The sequence below is a fragment of the Lipotes vexillifer genome, unplaced genomic scaffold (assembly GCF_000442215.2).
Source record: "Lipotes vexillifer unplaced genomic scaffold, Lipotes_vexillifer_v1.1 scaffold69, whole genome shotgun sequence".
Classification (NCBI taxonomy): Eukaryota; Metazoa; Chordata; class Mammalia; order Artiodactyla; family Lipotidae; genus Lipotes; species Lipotes vexillifer.
The window spans coordinates 4,945,362-4,965,046 of NW_006790942.1; the positions used below are offsets into that span (position 1 = coordinate 4,945,362).

A 19,685-nucleotide genomic window follows, 5' to 3' on the forward strand; every position below is an offset into this window, starting at 1 on the left:
AGGCTTTTAGAAATTCAGGTTTAGGGGCAAGGGCTGGGCCTCAGATGCTGATATGGGAGCCATGGACCTATGTGTGGTTGCTAAGAAAATAAGAGGGATGATTTTTTTTTTGTTTTGTGAAATAGACTCGACTGTCTGTCTAACCTTGGGAGGTGCCTAGAGTGACAACTGCTGTGACACAGGCAGAAACCCTGGGGATCACGTGCACTTCAGAGGTGGTGAAGAGAGATGTGAAGAACAAAGAGAAAGGTCAGTGAAGTGGAAGGAAGGTTGTGATAGGGGCCAGGTGTCAGTTCAGGTGATAAAGAGGACAATGATAAGTAACAGACTAAAAAATGTTCATTGGTGATAGTATTATAAAGGAATATAGGATGATGCTGGTAGAATGCAAGGAACCTGTTGATTTGGGGGAGAAAGGCATAAATCTTTTGAGGGAAGTAGACGGACAGACCCTGTGATCAGAATGGGAAACTGAAACCTAGGGCATCAGGGACAAGGCAGTCTGGCAGGCAAATGTCTTAGCTTGGGCTGCTATAAAAAATAAGCTGGCTCTCGGGCTTCCCTGGTGGCGCAGTGGTTGAGAGTCCGCCTGCCGATGCAGGGGACGCGGGTTCGTGCCCCGGTCCGGGAAGATCCCACGTGCCGCAGAGCGGCTGGGCCCGTGAGCCGTGGCCACTGGGCCTGCGTGTCTGGAGCCTGTGCTCCGCAACGGGAGAGGCCACAAGAGTGAGAGGTCCGCGTACAGCAAAAACAAAACAAAACAACAAACAAACAAAAAATAAGCTAGCTCTCTTCTTCTTATAGGGACACTAATCCTACCTTGTGGGCTCTGCCCTCAAGGCCTAATTACCACCCAAAGCCCTACCTCTGAATGCCATTACATTGGGGGCCTAGGATTTCAACCTGAGAATTTTGAAGGGACACATTCAGCACATAACAGTGAGCTCTAGGGAAGCCCACAAACAAGGGGGTTCCTCAAGTACCATTGATGCTTGAGTCTGAGCTACCCCAAAGGGTGGTAAAACGGGGGGTGGGGGATGGATCCATGAGCCAGGGAACCAGGTTCAAATTCTATGAATGAGGGAAAACTTGGGGGAATTGTTAGATATCAGAGTGACAGAAGGTGGTTTAAATTGAAGGTGTAACTTATGGGAAAACACTGTTTCCGCTCAAAGCTGGAGGAGTAATATCCTAGAATCTTGTAAACTAGTATTTGTTGAGTGCTTCCTATATGCTAGGCACTATTTTAAGCTTTTTTTTAACCTATATCAACTTGTTTAATGGTCACAGCAACTTTATAGGGTAAATATTGTCACTATCTACATGTTACAGATGAAGTTGTAAAAACATTAATAAAACCTCAGTTAAATAGCGCCAGGAGACCAGCAGGGGGAGCTCTCACACCCTGTGACTATAGCGGAGCAGAACAGGAAGAAGCCCGACCCCTCCTTTTTCTGGAAGGACTCAGCCAATGACAAGCCATGGGCTCCGTTTAATGCACCCCTCTCCACTTCTTTTCCCCTCCATAAAAGCTTCCCTTGCCCTGCAGGGACTTGCTGTGGCTGCCGTGGCTGCCGACCCCAAGTTGCAGTACTCTGCTGTCCCAGGGAAGCCCCTCTTTGCTGGAGAAGCATCTGGCAGTCTGCCTATTTCGGGTCAACATTTTGGGGGCCTGGTGGGGGCAACAGAGAAGACCACTGCCAGCTCTGGGGCCAGTGAGCAAACAGGTGCGGGACCCACAGTGGACCCCACTGAGGTCATGGTTTTTCTCCCAGACCCTGGAGTCTTTCTCCTCAGTCTGAACCTCCACCCTCTTTGCATTTGAAGCTCTCTGGGCTTTAATGGGGATCTATTTCACGGTTTTGTTTTCTTCTGGTGAAGGCCTTGTTCTGTATGAGCATACTTGTTTGGTTCTTTGGTCTGATTTTTGTAGGATTTGTTTTACTGAAACTGTCCCAGTTCAGCTGTCAGCCCATGGCTTTGGAAGAGGAGCTGATTTATAGGCCCTGGTGAAAAGCCCTTGGCCCTGCTCCTCTGGGACCAAGCTGTTGCCTTAGAACTGGCTGGCATTAGGCCTGCAGGTGGTTTGAGATGTCTGAACTCTTTAAGCTGCTTGAATTGAGTCATATGAGCTGTAATGAGCTATTTAGGTTGTTTGAAAATTATTCTTTTACTCTAGGGGAAAAAAAAAAGAGAGAGAGAGAGAAAGGGGATCCTGGTCATGTAAAGATTTTGAGCATGTACCCTCCTACAGGGATTCTAGCTGATTTTATGTTTGAAAACCCTGGTCCTGTCTCATGCCCATTTCTAACTAAATGGACCCACCTGACCAAAGGCAGGTTAGCACATCAATGGCTATGATGGGGAACCTTGGAAATCCCCAAACCTAATCTTCTTAAAACCAAATTGGACATCTAGAGGTCTAGAATTTCTGGAAGTGAATGGAATGCCTATCTTGAATGTTATTTTGAGGCTTCTAAATGTTATCAGGGGCTCGCCTCTCTGTAAAATGAGATTTTAAGATTAACTGAGGCAAAGTAATGATTAAAGAGAGAGAAAATGGCTCAGGAGCGTCAGGCTCTTCTTCCTTGGCTTCTTGTCCTCAGACCCCACCTCCTCCTCCATCTCAGCTCTGTCCCTTGTCTCCTCGTGGTCACACTCTGCCTCTCGTACTATCTTTCTCTTTCCTTTCTTGCCACTTACACCTCCTCTAGACCCTCAGCTCCTCTGTACTAACCTCTCTCCAAACTTCCCTTTCTCTCTGAAACTCTCCCTGCATTCTTTTCCTCTTAACTAATCAGAACCTGTCCCTTTAAAAGTGAGACTTCTGAGCAGCCAGAGGCTAAACCCTTGATTTCTTATATTCCTGGGCTAAAGCTGAACTGCAAACCATAGTCAAAGATTCTCCCAAAGTAACCGAAGCTGAGGACAGAGGCTGGCTGATGTCTCCTAGCCAAGCCATCCTGTCTATTCAGTTTAACATCTCTGCTGAAGGGATGCTCTGTGGTGGACATCAACATGTGGTAAAAGACCCTCACATGCTACGGCCACTCCCATATGTTTATCTCCATGCCCCTTCCCCAGACCTTCTTGTCTCTGATATCCCAGATTTGCTCCTTCTAGGTCCTGATCACCCACCAAGCCATTTCCACTGCATGAGTTTGTGTGTATCCTGGCTATGAACCCCTCTCTCTTACAAAGGAGATGGCTGGGTACACAGCCTGGACCCCTGTGCAATTGGGATGGTTTCCATCCCACTCGATCTCCTAACACCCTCTCCTTCCCCCGCCAGGGGGTTGAGGTGACGCATCGCTCCTTTGTTGACTTGTACCAACACTGAACATCCCCGTGTGAACAAAGCTTGGGGTTTTCCTGTCATCTGGCCACAGGGGACTTCCCGTATGTGTGAGCTGACAGAATGGAACTCATGCAGCAATGGAAGGTGACAGGGAGCCTGAGTGGCCTGTCTGTGCCCCTTACTTGTGCCTTCTGGGCCTGTCAAGCTCGATCCTGGATATACCACTTCCATCCTGTGCTAGACTGAAGCTGGCTTTGCCTGATCCTATGTCCCGGTGAGTGGGACGGTCCTCATTTAATGTGGGGAGTTCTTGCTGCATAGTTACTTGATGCTCTACAGCCAGATGCTTCATCTCTACCAGGGCCTAGCTGGACCCAGGAGCTAATTTCCTACTACGGATGGTGGGTCTTGCTCCAGAAACCAGGAAGCGTGCCTGCATGTCTCCTATTGGATTTCCAGTATCATGGGATCTTCTGGGTCGTATGGCCCAGGTAGCGGGGCTGCTTATCCCACAGCTTATACAGCTCTGCTGCAGAGCCCTTTCTTATTCTAGGCTACTGAAAACCCCTAGCCTGCCCCAGCACTTAGTATGGGTTGGTTGCTAAAACCCTGCACGGCAGTGAGGGAAGCTCTATAAGGAAGGGGAAAGAGCAAAGCCAGGCATGGGCAGGTAAAGTCTTCCCTTGAGCCCGCCTCCGTTCGGGTGGAGGGGGCACTCTGGAGCTTAAACTGTTATCACTGAGTCCACTCCTTGTACCCCGAGTCAAACAAATACAGGCCCTGAAGGTGGGGCACTGGCTCAGTCAGGCAGGAAGGAGTCTGGGGAGAAAGTCACAAGCCTCAGCTGCTAGGAATCCCTTGCAGCAGCTGGGGTGGGTGTATCACGGGGAAAAAGGAATCTGGGTAGGGCCCCCTGGCAGAGATCCTCATTACAATTTGAGAGATACAGGAAGGAGAAGTGAAAAAAAGCACCCTTAGTCACATTACCCATGGAGGCAACACCAGAGAGATTTGGGGTGCATGTCCATAAGCTTTTCTCCAAATGATGTTAAGTTGTTTTAAATTTTATTTTATATAGTTATGATTATGCACAATTTGTTTTCCTGTTTTTCAAAGCCCTGTATCAATTGTCAGAAGCACTTCTCAATCATCATAGGAGTTTTTAGAAACATAATTTTTAATGTAATGCAAACATATAATACTTCTCAATGACAAGTTTAAGAGTGAGTAGCAAATCTCTGATTTCATGTGCTATTTAAAAAAATAAAGATCTGGATAGGGCTTGTATGAGCATCCAGGTTGACAACTGTCACTGGGCAGGTGTGAGCAGATAGCAGGGGTGCTGGGTTGGTAGGCCCAGACCTGCAGGACATGGAGGGTTTGTGCAGAGAGGCTTACATTTCCTGGTAATGCATCCACAGCAAGACAGCGAAAGGACTGTATTCACAGGCAATATGACGCCAGCATCCAAAATCTGAATGTCTACGTGGGAAGACAGGTAACATGAACAGATGAATATCAGGTGAAGGGAAAGGGTGCATGGCCAAAGGGGGAATTACCAAAGCACACTGTCACGGAACATCTTCTGATTGCTTTAGCTGGAATGAGAGAGAGAGAGAGAGAGAGAGAGAGAGAGAGAGAGAGGAGGGGGAGATCTTAGTAAAAGAAACTCTTGGAAAATTAGGGATAAAAGAGAACTTTCTTCACTTGATAAAGTTTATATACTAAAAGATTTTATACTTGTGGAACTGTAAGTGTTTAAGTGTATAAACTTTATACTTAATGAAGAAGCTTTCCACACATTCCTCTTAAAAGCAAATATAAAGCTGTTTTTCTTTGCTGTAAGGAAGGCTTTTATATTTATGTATTTGGACTTGTTAGCCCTTCCTTTGAGGTTTAACTAGAAAGGCTTCCCCTACTCCAAGGCTCTATTTGAATTTTCTTATGTTTTTCTTCCAATACTTTCGTGTATTTTGAATTAAAGTTTCTCATGTTTTTCTTTATGAATTGAATTTATAAATTGAATATTCTCATGTTTTTCTTCTGGTCCATTTACATCTTCTATTTATTTGAGGTTTGTTTTACTGTTGTGTAAGGCATCGAGTTTGTTTTCCTATTGTCCCAATTCCATTAATTAAAAATCCCATCTTTCTACCACTTTGCTGCAGAGCCCTTTCTTACTCTGGGCCACTGAAAACTCCCAGCCTTCCACCCACTCTACAAATAGGTTGGTTGATTAATACTGAAATAAAACCCAGTTAGATTTATAAATGAACTTTTATACACTTGCTCTAAAAATTTTACGCAGGAGTTAAGATCTAAGGTCCACGATAATTTAAGTCAACCTTAGAAAGAATGCATTGATGACTTTTCCACCAGACATTGAGAAAACTAGAGGCTTATCAATTTTGTTGATCTCCTTTGCTGCTTCCTCTGGTTTTGAGCATTTTTTATGATCCCATTTTATCTCCTCTGTTAGCATTATATTGATTTTTTTCTACTGTTTTCCTCTTTTCAGTTTTATTGATTTCTATTCTGTTTTTTACTGTTTCTTTACTTGTGCTTAGTTTAGGCTTAAATTGCTCTTCTTGTTTCTGGTTTCTTACAGTGGAAGCTTAGGTTGTTATCTTGAGAGCTTTCTTCTTTTCTCATTGGTACTTTTAATGATGTAAATTTCCCTCCATACATTTTGGTAAGTTGTATTTTCATTTTCACTTAGTTCAAAATATGTTTTATGTTTAAAGTTTCTCTTGAGACAGCTTATTTAGAAATATGTTGTTTAATTTCCACATATCTGTGGGCTTTCCAGATATTTTTCTGTTACTGGTTTCGAGTTTAATTCCACTTCGGTCAGAGTACATATTTTGTATGATTTCCATTTTTGTAAATTTGTTGTGGTATCTTTTATGGCTTGGTATGTGGTCTCTCTTGGTGGATATTCCAAATGACCTTGAGAAGAATGTATATTCTGCTGTTGTTGGGTGGCATATTTTATACATGTCAATTAGGTCCACTGAGAGTGCTGTCCAGATTATCTGTATCCTTATTGATTTTCTGCTTGCTTTATCTATGAATTACTGATTGAGGGATATTGAAGCCTCTAACTATAATAGTAGATTTAAAATTTCTCCTTTCAGTTCTATCAGTTTTTGCCTTATATATTTTGACTCTCTGTTGTTAGACGCATACACATTTAAAATGGTTACATCTTCAGAGAGAATTGACCCCTTTATCATTAAGTAATGCTTCTCTCTATCCCTGATAAACTCCCTTGTTCTGAAGTCTGCTTTGTCTGAAGTTAATATAACTACTCCACCTTTCTTTTGATTAGTATTATTATGGTATATCTTTCTTCATCCCTTTACTTTTAACCTGAGTCTCTATATTTAATATATAAATTATATATGTAATATATAGTTGAGTCCTGGTTTTTTAATCCACTATGACAATCTCTGTCTTTTAATTGGTGTATTTAATCATTCACATTTAAAGTGATTATTTATGTAGATGAATTAAGGATTTCTACTGTTGCATTTATTCTTTGTTTCTTTTTTTCCCCCTCTTTTTCTGCCTTCTCTGGTTTTAATTGAACATTTTATATGATTCTGTTTTGTCTCCCCACTTATCATATTGATTATATGTCAAAAATTTTTTTAACGGTTGCTCTCAAGTTTACAATATGTAGTTTTAACTAATCTAAGTCCACTCTGAAGTAAACCATATAGTGTTGTGTGGCCTGCAGGTACCTTATAACAGAGTATTACCACTTCTTTCCTCCTATTCTTTGTGACATTGCTGTTATTCATTCCACTAATCTACATGCTATAACCATATAATACATTGATGCCATTATTCCTTTAAACACATCTTTTAGGTCAATTAAATAATAAAAATAAAAAGTTCTGTTGTACCTTCATTTATTCCTAACATTATTCCTTTCTTTATATAGATCCAAATTCAGACCTATATAGCATTTTTCTTCTCTCTGAAGAACTCCTTTTAACATTCCTTGCTTATAAGGTAGGTTTACTGGTGATGAATTCCTTCAGTTTTTGTTTGTGTGAGAAAGTCTTTCTTTCTTCTTTACTTTTGAGGGATAATTTTGCTGGATATAGAGTTCTAGGTTGGTAGTTTTTTTCCTTGAACACTTTACATATTTAAATTCCACATTCTTCTTTCTCACATAGTTTCTAATGAAAGCACCCTGACATTCTTATCCTTGTTCCTTTAGCTGTAAGGTGTTGTTTTTTTTTTGCGGTATGCAGGCTTCTCACTGTTGTGGCCTCTCCCATTGTGGAGCACAGGCTCCGGACACGCAGGCTCAGCGGCCATGGCTCACGGGCCATGGCTCACGGGCCCAGCTGCTCTGCGGCATGTGGGATCTTCCCGGACCGGGGCACAAACCCGCGTCCCCCGCATCGGCAGGCAGACTCTCAACCACTGCGCCACCAGGGAAGCCCTGTAAGGTGTTTTTATTCTTTGGCTTCTTTAAAGATTTTTCTTTAAAAATTTTCTCTTTTTTTTATCTTTGATTTTTCTTTAGTTAGAATATGATACATGTGTGTGTGTACGTGTGTGTTTGGTATTTATCCTGCTGTTGTTCTCTGAGCTTTCTGAATCTGTGGTTTGGTGTTTGTCATTAATTTTGGGAAGTTCTCAGCCATTATTACTTGGAATATTTCTTCTGCTTTCTACTTTCTTTATGCTCTGGTATTCCAGTTATGCCTATGACACACACTTGAAATTGCCCCACGGTTCTTGGATGGTTTTTTTCCTCCCATCGTTTCCTCTTTCCGTTTCAATTTGGGAACTTTCCATTGACTCATCTTTAATTTCATTGATTCTTCCCTTGGCTGTGTTTAGTCTACTAATGAGCCCATTAAAGGCATTCATTTCTGTTATGGTGCTTTTGAGTTCTAACTTCTTTTTGATTCTTTCCTAGAGTTTCCATCTCTCTGTTTACATTACTCTGATGGGTGTTTTCGAACACCACCAACTGAGTTGGGAAGACTACCACACTCACAACACTTCTGACACCAGATGTGTGCTTTTTTTTCCCCACACAAAGCAATTTTCCAGTTCTCAGCGGACACTGACCAGGTGTCTTATAAATTAACACAGTTATGACACTATCTACCTGGAGATAGCATCTGATCCTACAGGTTATGGACTCAGTCCCATAAGACTGCCCCCACTGCAGATGCCAGTTGTAAGCACAGGTTGTCACCTGTGTTTCTGACCAACTGGCTTGACACTGCAGGTTCCCATGACTCCTTTTTCCAGTTTGATTAATTTGCTAGAATGGTTCACAGAAATCAGAGAAACATTTACTTACATTTATAAGTTTATTATAAAGGATACAGATGAATAGCCAGGAGAAGAGGTCCATAGGGTAGAGCTGGGAAGGGTCTCGAGTGCAGGAGCTTCTGTGCCCATGGAACTGGGGGTGCCCATCCTCCAGCCATGGGGATGCATTCACCAACATGGAAGCTTTCTGAAGGCTGTCCTTTGGGTTTTATGGAGGCTTCATTACATAGGCATGATTGATTACATCATTGGCCACTGGTGACTGATTCAACCTCTGGTTCCTCTTCCCTCCCCAAAGGTTTCCCAGGCAACCAGCTTGCACCCTTACGGGCTTTCCAAAAGTCCCCTCATTAATATAAACTCAGGTGTGGGTGAAAGGAACTTGTCAGATGAATAATAGGGCACCCATTTCATCTTTATCACTCTTATCACTTAGGAATTGCGAGGGTTTTAGGAGCTCTGTGCCAGAAATGGGGAAGAGGAATATATATATCTTAATATAAATCACAGTATCACAATTATGTGCATGTTTGTGCATGTTATCTACTTTCTCCATTAGAGTCCTTAATATATTAATCATAGTTATTTTAAATTCCTTGCCCAATAATTTGAACATCTGTGTCATATCTGAGTCTGGTTTCGATAATACTTTGTCTCCTTAGACTGTTTTTTCTTGCTTTTTGGCATGCTTTGTAATTTTTGGTTGAAAGCCAAGCATGTTTTATTGGGTTATGGGAACTGGGGTAAATAGGCTTTTGATGTGAGGGTTGATGTTAATCTATTTAGGGGCTGGGATATATTTAATGTTTACTGTAGCTCTAGGTGCCAGAGGTTTCAAATCCCTCTACGGCCCTTGTTTCTGTCTCCCCTCTGGTCTTTGGGTTTCCCTAAGTATTTCTTTTTAGAGAGAGAGCTTGCATGTTGCAATGTTTTCAGCTATAATCCACTGTTATTACACTGGAGCTCTGTTGTTGTGCAGTAAGGTGTGGGGAGAAGGGTGGCAGTCTACAAACTTCTGACTGAACCTCACCTTCTAGGGGACCTGTTTCTCAGAGCTGTAATCTTCATAAATGTTTTCCAGGAGTGTAGCTTTTTCCCTGTCCATCTTCTTTCCCTGGCTGCAGTGTTCCCAATCCACTTCCTGGAAGCCCTGGCCCGAGCTGACCATTTTCTCCTCTTAGGTGAGACAGTAGAGCCGGAAGTGGGTAGAATGACCTTCGTCCTGCCGAGAGAAGGCTTTGGCAAAGTTCCTTCCCCTGGAGAGTGCTTTGTGTGGGGAAGGCCCTGGGCTTCTTTCACAATGATCCCTCTACCCCAGAGCCAGGAAGGGATCTTTCTCAGACCTTCACTGTGAGAACCTGCTAGGGTTCCCAGAGGTAAAGCCCACGTAAGTGTGAGGGCCCTTAACTTTGATTCCCAAGGGTTTCTCACTGTCATATGAGTTCATCCTCAGCCTCTAGCAATTTGTCAGAATTGCCACTTAAGTGTTCCGACCACTTTTACAGCTCCAGTGGTTTCTGCTCCAGGTAAACAGCTCTATGGCTCCGTCTCTCTGAACCAACTTCTCCAGAGCTTGCAGTGGTGGTTTTTGCCCTCAGTTTTCTTCTTCTTCTTTTTTTTATGTTCATTTCTTTCTATTGGGAGGTTTAAACCATTAAACTAACGATCCCATCCATATTTTGCAGCAAGACAGTAAACCGCATGAAGCTATAATCACATTTAGCACCACAACTACACAGAATTTGGTATAAAAGATTCCATTATATAGTTTATTATTTTTTTCTTAAAAATTTTAATTGGAGTATAGTTGATTTACAGTGTTGTCTTAGTTTCAGGTGTACAGCAAAGTGATTCAATATATCTATTCTTTTTCAGATCGTTTTCCCTTATAGGTTATTACAAAATATTGAGTATAGTTCCCTGTGCTGTACAGTAGGTTTTGCCCTCAGTTTTCTGATGGGTCAAAGAAAAGTAAGTTATTTTCAGTTTATCCAGATTTTGTTGTTTAAGAAGGGAATGATGACTTCATGTCAGAAATGAAACCTGATGTTTAGAAGACGAAACCCAACGTTCGGAAGATGAAACCTGAAACCAGAAGTTGGCATCTATCAGCTAGTCCTGCGTGCTTATATTTAGCACTGTTCTTTAGAAGATAAAGGTCCTTACCCTCCATGTTTACAGCTTTGCGGCTTCAGCCAAAATTTCAAGATGTCAAGAAGATGTTCCATTTAATAGCCTGTAACATATATTAAATATTTGCATGCCTAGTACATGGTACTTTGCAAAGTGACTGAAACGTAATTGTTTTGAAAGGAAAAAGGAAGAGATAGAGAGACAGAGAAGTTAGAAAGGAGGAAGTCAGAAGGAAAGAGAGAACAAATAGGAACCATAAGGAGAAAGAGAATTAAGATCCAAAGTTTATCCAAAATGATATCAACATAAGTGGCCTACGTACACTGAATAGTAACATGAATAAAAATCAAAGTAGAACATTATATTTTCTTTTTTTTGGTATACTCCCAAAGGCAGGCAAATTCTTTTAGATAACAAAGAATTAAAATAATATTTATTCTATAAAAATCCATAGCTCCAGGACTTCCCTGGTGGCGCAGTGTTTAAGAATCCGCCTGCCAATGCAGGGGACACGAGTTTGAGCCCTGGTCCGGGAAGATCCCACATGCTGCGGAGCAACTAAGCCCGTGCGCCACAACTCCTGAGCCTGAGCTCTAGAGCCCGCGAGCTACAACTACCGAAGCCCACGTGCCTAGAGCCCGTGCTCTGAAACAAGAGAAGCCACTGCAATAAGAAGCCCACACACTGCAATGAAGAGTAGCGCCCACTCGCCACAACTAGAGAAAGCCCGTGTGCAGCAGTGAAGACCCAACGCAGCCAAAAATAAATCATAAGGAGAAAGAGAATTAAGATCCAAAGTTTATCCAAAATGATATCAACATAAGTGGCCTACGTACACTGAATAGTAACATGAATAAAAATCAAAGTAGAACATTATATTTTCTTTTTTTTGGTATACTCCCAAAGGCAGGCAAATTCTTTTAGATAACAAAGAATTAAAATAATATTTATTCTATAAAAATCCATAGCTCCAGGACTTCCCTGGTGGCGCAGTGTTTAAGAATCCGCCTGCCAATGCAGGGGACACGAGTTTGAGCCCTGGTCCGGGAAGATCCCACATGCTGCGGAGCAACTAAGCCCGTGCGCCACAACTCCTGAGCCTGAGCTCTAGAGCCCGCGAGCCACAACTACGGAGCCCGCGTGCCTAGAACCCGAGCTCTGCAACAAGAGAAGCCACTGCAATGAGAAGCCTGCGCACCACAATGATAAGTAGCCCCCGCCCGCCACAACTAGAGAAAGCCTACGTGCAGCAGCGAAGACCCAACGCAGCCAAAAATAAATAAATAAAATAAAGTTATATATATAAAAAAAATCCATAGCTCTAAATAAATACTAAAATACCCTTAACAAACAGGTTAAAAAATGTCGACGGAAATGTGTTATAGATTTCAAGTGGTTCCAGACTCATGGCTACAAACTAGAAGTTTAAGGTCAGGGTTTACATAGGGGACATAGTGGAAACGGATGTCTACTGAGTGTCGGTATGTACCAGACCCTACATTAGGCATTTTATCACTGTCAACTCATTTAATCCTTGTAGCAGTCAAAAGAGGAATTACAGTCATTTGCAGAATTAGAAAAGCGTTTCAGAAAGTTCAAATCACTTGACCTAAGTTGCACAGCTAAACTGATTCGAAACCTCTTCTATGACTTGGGAGCGCCTGTGGCCAATATTACTAATGCCCATTTTCCCACATTTAGAAATCTCTGCCGTTATTAGATGGAGTCATGGCTGCTGTAATAAAAGCTACAATCCCCAGTCTCACTTGCATCTAATAATGTTTGAAGAGACTGTTGTGTGGCTGTTTCTAGAAATATCCTTAAAAGGCAAATTGGTACCTATGTCATTTTCATCCTTACCCTTCCTACATTTGCTGCCTGGAAGGTTCTATGATGGCTACCATCTTGGCGGTGATGGTGGTGGCCCCACTGCAGGGATGGCCGAGTGAGGAGCTGTCCGTAGCCCAGGTCCCTGGAACTTCATAGAGCAGAACCAGCAGAGAAGGTATCACCCACTCACCTCTGGAATTTCACACAACAGAGAGAACACACTCATAGTTCCTACCTCACTCTTATTTATGATCATTATTATAGCTGAACATCATTTTAAAATTAATATAGAACTCAGTACCTTGTCGAGCAGCGCTGCATATGGCAGAAATGAAAATATGTGGTGTAAGTTCAAGTTCTCAGGTGGGAGGTGGCAAGGGCTCAGAATCGTACAGACTAGAAATCTGGTGATCTGTGTTTGGCAGTGGAAACATTTAGTTCAAATTGACCTTACTCTACCTTGAAAGCTCTGTCACCTGCTGAGGGAGATTGTAGCATGAAGGGGAAAAGGTAAGACAAATTCAGAATTTTGCTATGACTTGGATGTTTCTGCTGCTTTAAGTGGAGTCTCCCAGAGTTGAACCCAGGCTGGAGAGCACCCGTGTGCAAACGGAGGTGTGAGGGAATAAAAGTCTGTCCCAGGAGGCCCTCTCTACCTACAGTCTAGAGCCTCGGATGGTTGAAACAGCCAACACCCTCTGTGTCTGATGAGAAGCCCTTGGAAGTGTGGATTCCAGACAATGGCCTTAGCAGAGTAAGACTGTGGTCCTAAGCCTTTTTCCAGCACCTTCCATTAAAGGTTGTTTGCCAGACATGGTATCCAGCACAGTAGCAATCATCAAATGATAGGTTTTTCCCCTAAAGCTATGCTTCAGATGGCCCCAAGAGGGTCTTTACTAGATGGGGAGGGACGGTGGGGAGAGAGAGAGGCAAGGCACAGATGCCAGTAACAGAGCAGAGCCAGGACAGAGCAAAGTTCTGGACTTTGCAAGACATGCAGTGAGTGGGAAGAGCTTTGAGGTGGAGTGGGTCTGTGGGTTCCATCTGATAAGAGGACACATAGATATTTAGGGAAGCAGACTGTGGCAGAACTGTAAGTTGACACCAACACCTGTTCTTATCCTTTTCTACAGTGATATAAACCCTGATCTTTAGCTGGTTCATTCAGGGCAAAACGGGGACCACACTTAGCATCCATGGCAGGCTGGTTTAGTCATGTGACTAATTCTGGCTGATAGGATGTGGTGTTTGAAGCCCTGACTCCTAGTGTGATGATATTTGGAGATGGAGTCTTGGGGAGGTAACTGGGGTCACTAGGTCATGAGGGTTGAGCCCTCGTGATAGGGTTAGTGCCCTTATAGGAAGAGGGAGAGCATGATCTCCCTCTCCACGGCCACACGTGGAAGAAAGGCCATGTGAGAACACAGTGGGAAGAGGGCTGACCGCAAGCCAGGAAGAGCCCTCACCAGAAACTGAACCAGCTGGCACCTTGATCTTGCCCTTCCCAGCCTTCAGAACTGTGAGAAAATAAACGTTTGTTGTTTAAGCCCCCCAGTCTGTGGTATTTTGTCATGGTAGCCTGAGCTAACTAATACAACATCACAGTGTAAAAACCAAGCCCCCCAAACCTCCCAAAACCATGGTCACACATGTTCCCCAGCCAAACTCCTTCTAATAGCAAGCGTTCTTCCTCATTCTTGAGCAGCGTGCCAACTACAGGATGATGCCATCTGGAGGGCAGGGTGCCCACTTCTGGGGACAGCCGTTGTTTCCCAGCCTTTCCAGTCTTAAGGCCTCCTTAGGTGTTGGGCTTCTGATCGTGGCTTCATTAGGATTAAATTTCAGATGGAAGCTGCTCAGAAACACACCCTGAGGACACTTGCTCCTCAGTGGTATTAAATCAGCTTGTTATTTGTTACCCTCTAGAATCCTCTAATTTACATGTGGTCTCTTCTCCTGTGAACACTTCAAATAAATCTGAATTCACTTAGACAATTGTACGGGTACTGTAAAACCACAATTAAATTTCAGGCCTTTGTAGTCGTCCAGCCAAGATGCACTCCAATTAGAAATAATTGCTGTTAACGCTGTTATGATGTGATGGTGCCCACTCTGCCTCAGACCTTTGTTCTACAAAATCCCCTGAGAGTCTCTTCTTTATTCTTCAACTAAACAGATAGGCCCCTAGAATATACGCTTTTGGAATTGTAATATAGGAGCAATATTGTGCCTCTCTCTTAATTAACCTTGTTAACCAAGGATTTGGAACATGAGTTGGTTGGTGTAAGCGGGCCTTTGATCCTCTGAATGCACGTCTCTGGTTGAGGAGGAAATAAAACACTTTTTCTGCTTCGGCGTACGCCAAATACCTTTGTGATTCTGGTTTAATGAAATAACGTGTGTAAAGCGCTTAGCTTCGTGCCAGGCGCGTTAATATGGGCTATCGTTTTTAGGATCACAAAAGGAGTTTTTAAAAGGCTTTCTGAAGGGACAGGAAATACAGGGGCGGAGCTGTTGGAGCCATGCAGGAAGCTCAAGAGAAATCAGTCCACAGTGAATCCCAGACGCCGCATTCCCTGAGATGGTTGCTCCTCTAAGAGAATCTTACCCCCAAGATACTCAAACTCTCATTTCTTTTGACTCTCACAGGGTCTTCCAGGATACTTCTCATCCCTTCCCGCGCTCCACCAAAGGATGGGAAGAGACAAAGGCTGCTCTTTCTCTTGCAAGGTAGGTGCTCCCACCAGCCTGGGAAGGAGCTCCAGGGATACGGTAATTAACGTGTTTCTCTTAATCTTGCTTTTATAGTTAATCTCCAAAGCGTGAAAAGGGTTGGCCAGTTGATTAAACTGTAGGCATACAATAGAGCTGAAATGAAGGCAGCCCTGAGGAATGCAAATGGATAAAATTGTTCATTCTGTGATAAAAATAGCTCACAAGGACCCCAACTTGAAATACTAAATGAAGCACTTGAAATTACCCACATGAATATGATTTCTGGCTTAACAGGGAACAGGTCATCTAACTCAGTAGAATATCATCTCTTCAGGGTAGGAAGCAACCATTCTTGAATCTCTTCTAGGAAAGAAATGTGACCCTATTTAGAGCGTGGTCTAGAACCACTGCCCCTCGGGGCACCCAGGGGATGTGCAGGAAGAGGCTCCTGACGCAGTGGCCCTGGTGCACCCTCAGCAGGACACCCAGGGCTGCAGAAGCAAAGCATCTGTGTGGCTACTGTGCAGAGGGGGACGTGGGAGGCTGGCCTTTCTACACCAGGTGGCACAGTTCCAACAAGGCCAGGGCTGAGAGCAGGGCAAGGGGGAATCCGGAGCTCTGTGTCCTCTGGAGAGAGGGCACCCAGTTCAGCGCTCACCCATCAGCCCTCATCTCCGCTGCCCAGCGCGGGCTCAGCCACAGCCAGCCCCATTTGAGCCGCCTCCCCAAAGACCAAAGCGAAAGGCAGTTCACGAGAGAGAGGATTATCTCCCTTTCACATCTGTTGCAAGCAAATGACAAAAATGGGATTTTTTTTTTTTTTTTAATTTAAAAAACTCAACAGAAAAGCAGTACGCAACATTATTTTCAATGGCATTGGTTGCAAATACTAGTCCGGGCAGCAGATGAAGAACTTGTGGTTTCCAGACACGTTCTGTCGGACAAAGATACCTTCTTCGTTGAAACAGACGTTACGTAGCTTTGGGTATCAGGTGACATCAGCCAGAGTTGGTCTTTAGTCTCTCTTCTTATGGCCAGAGAAGCCATCCATTGATTTAAAGACACCCATATACTCAGCCAAAAGCATTCCAAGCTTGAGGGGCAAGAAACTAAAGAGAACACAAGAGTGAACTTTCCTGGTTATAATTCATGAAAGCATCTTTACTGGCTCCGCTGAAAAGCAGGGCCACTGAGTTGTTGCAGAAGAACTCATTCGCACACGCCCACCTGAATGTCCCTGCCTCATGGTCACTCGGGGCTTGTCCACCACGTGGGAGGACACTGGCCCAGGGTCTCTGTATCTCTCCTTGCTTTATTTACACTATTCAGCCTCCAGGGCCTCACTACACTCTGTAACGATGGACAGGAAGCGGTGAAGTCCTGTGGAGTCGTGAGCCTGGCTTGCATCCCAGTTCTGTCACCCGCAGTGTTACTGGCCTCTGGAGACTCAGTTCCTTCCACTGTCAAAAGAGGTCAACGCTCTTTCTTTCTGGGACCACTGGGAGGTTAGATGCAGCAGCTCCTCCGAGCTCTGGCGTGTGACCCACAACTACGACCGTCTATCTTCTCCACCCTGCTCACCCCTCCTGACACCCTGACCCCGTCCATCCAGATGTCCACACAGCAGGGTGAGGAGAGGTACAGTAAACAAACCGGAGACTTGTCCTGGCAGTGGGGTGAAGAAAAGGGGCCCGTGCTCATTGTATCTCCGAGGGCAGCCCAAGATATCCAGGTGGTTCCTGCCCTCCCCGGCTTCAGGTCTCTCGTCAAACGTTACCCGCCTCCATGAGACGCCCGTGCGGACCTTACTGACAATGAAATCCTGGCGTGCACTCTTCCACCTCTCGCTCTGGGATTAACTTCTCCTGCTTTGTATCTCCTTCATAGCACTTATGACCACCCAGAATATCTTTCTTTTACTTTACTTTCTTGTTTGTTTGTCCCCTCCACCAGCCCCCCGAGAAGAGAATCTCCAATGAGAGCAGGGACTCTTGTCTCTCTTGTTCTTTGCTGTACCCCAGATCCTGGGATGGCCAACAGAGCGTGGCACACACTAGCCACTCTAATGATGATTGAGTGGATATTTGAAGGAGTGTGGTTCCCTGTCACTGAACTTCTTTGGGTTTCCAAAGGCTTCTCAGGACCTATGCAGATATAGCTCCCCAACTGGGCCCAGAACTAACAGCCTATGAAAGTAAACGTAACCTCCATTTTCTGACTCATGGGAAGCACCGCAAGTATGCAAATTTGAGATTGTGTCAGCAAATGGGAACAATCAAGGGATCAAAATCCATTCATTTAACAGATATTTTTTAAGTGGCTCCCCTCTGTAGGATCTGGAGTAATTTGATTGTTACGATCCAGTTGATACGATTGACACATTACAGAAGTAATAGAAGCAGATACTGTTACCTTTTTAAAAACACTATGAAGTATATAAACCTTGGCATATATAAGTACGCTTTTTCTTGCAGAATAGCATCTACTATCTTCCTGACTGCATATTCTGGTTCCAGAATCGGTAACAGAAAAGGACAGCTAGGGGGTCAAAAAAAAAAAAAAAAAAAAAAAAAGCCGTATATTAAGAAATTAATAAAAGCAATTCTTAAAAATAGGATAAAACAGTTGTAAGACATTATCATTTATTTGCTTCTTTCCCTGCCAGATTTGATCTTTTTCTATACTTACTTCCTTATTATCTACCTGGCAAATAATCGCATAACTAGGATTCGAAATGGAAAATGATTCTACTTAATACACTGATGTTACAATATGCACATATGTGAAACCATATTAAATGAATGGTCTAAATGTTGTAAAGCAAGTCTTTGAGAAATCACTGCTGGGACTTCCCTGGGAGTCCAGGGGGTAAGACTCCGTGCTCCCAGTGCAGGGGGCCCGGGTTTGATCCCTGGTCAGGGAACTAGATCCCACATGCATGCCGCAACTAAGACCCGGCGCAGCCAAATACATAAATAAATAAATATTTAACAAAAAAAAAAACAAAAAGAGAAAGAAAAGAAAACTACCTGCCTGTCATCTCATGAGTGCAGACTGGGTATTTATGCCCCTTCAACAATTTCTGGTCCTTCTGTGGAATCAGGGAGAAGGCAGGATGGAGTCAGGTGGCAGAAAGGGGGTGCGATGGGAGTGCCGAGGAGATGGGGGAGGAGGTCTGGGCCACAGGGTGGCTGCAACCTGGGTACAGCCTTGATAACCCATTGCTTATTAAACCCAGTATCTTAAACACAACCGCATTTGAGGAAGGGAATTCTGAAACCATTTATAAATCAGGCTGCATGCTGGAAAAATCTTTTTAAACAACTTTAGAAAACAGATAGAACAAAATAAAATGGATGGCCAATCATTTTTCAAAACATGGTTTCTTTGAAATCAGAGGACATGCTTACCCAGTAGTACAACCGTCAAACATTCCAGTATTTATAAAAAATGGGCACACAATAGTGGTTTTGATCCCGTTTTGTTTCTTGGCAAATGTTTCCATAAATACCGATTCAGCAAATCCAAAGGCTGCAAATTTACTTGCACAATAATCTGAAAAAAGACAAACGAAGCTAATGTATAGCGTAAAGTTTTTAAATGTCATTACATTAAGGTTTCCTCGTAACACGAATATCAACAGAGAACGGGACGGCAATTTCAGAGTTCTTATTCTGTATGATCTTGGTCTGCTCCACCTGGAAGGGGCGAGGAGTGAGCGGGAAGGACCACGGTCACCTGAAGGTCAGATTACAATGACCACGTGGATTCGCGGAGAAGCAGGGCTGCGGGGAGCCTCCTGAGGGGCACGTCACACAGCTGGCCTTCACTCCCGTGTTAGTGATGGTCAGACACTCTGCCAGCCATGACACGGGGCACAAGATGTGCATCCTGTCCCTGTCCCAAAGAACTGCAGCCCAATCGGGGCAGGAAGACACACAAAAGGAGAAATAAAATAATAGGTCAAGTGGGAGTCTAGGCAATGGAGATCAGTGTGGGCCATGATACTCAGATCAAATTTTCTTCCAACTCTAATTCTTCCACTTCCAGAAGAAAAACAAAGGACTCTGTCCCTTCCGCCTCAACTGCTCAAGTTATCTTCAAGTGCAGGGGGAGGGAAACTGGTATTTGTGTCAGTTTTGAGCTGTCCTCAGGTACACTCACTTCAAGTAAACACCTGAATATTCAATTTGCTAAATGGAAACGTGGGGAGAACAGGAGTTTAGGTGGACTCATCCTTTCCTCTGCCTCACACGATGCACACCTCCTGGCTCCGGTGGGAAGCAGCTCCTCCAGCTGGCAAGATCCAGGCTACACGTGCCAGGTGTGGGCTGGTGGGGGCCCGCTGCTGCCCAAGACAGTGGGAAAGCCGACAGAAGAAGGGGCGGGGGGGGGGGGGGGG

The 19,685-nt window shown here is 43.9% G+C and overlaps 1 protein-coding gene across 1 annotated transcript in view; it reads right to left on the reverse strand.

Annotated features, from left to right (window-relative positions):
* Positions 1 to 16,089: 16,089 nt before the first annotated feature.
* Positions 16,090 to 19,685, reverse strand: part of SDR16C5 (short chain dehydrogenase/reductase family 16C member 5) — an 11,022-nt gene continuing 7,426 nt past the window's right edge. Inside the window, 3 exon segments of the mRNA XM_007464044.1 lie at positions 16,090 to 16,392; positions 17,696 to 17,821; positions 18,694 to 18,838. Of these exon segments, the coding sequence (XP_007464106.1) occupies positions 16,299 to 16,392; positions 17,696 to 17,821; positions 18,694 to 18,838 (365 nt within the window). The 3' untranslated portion in view covers positions 16,090 to 16,298.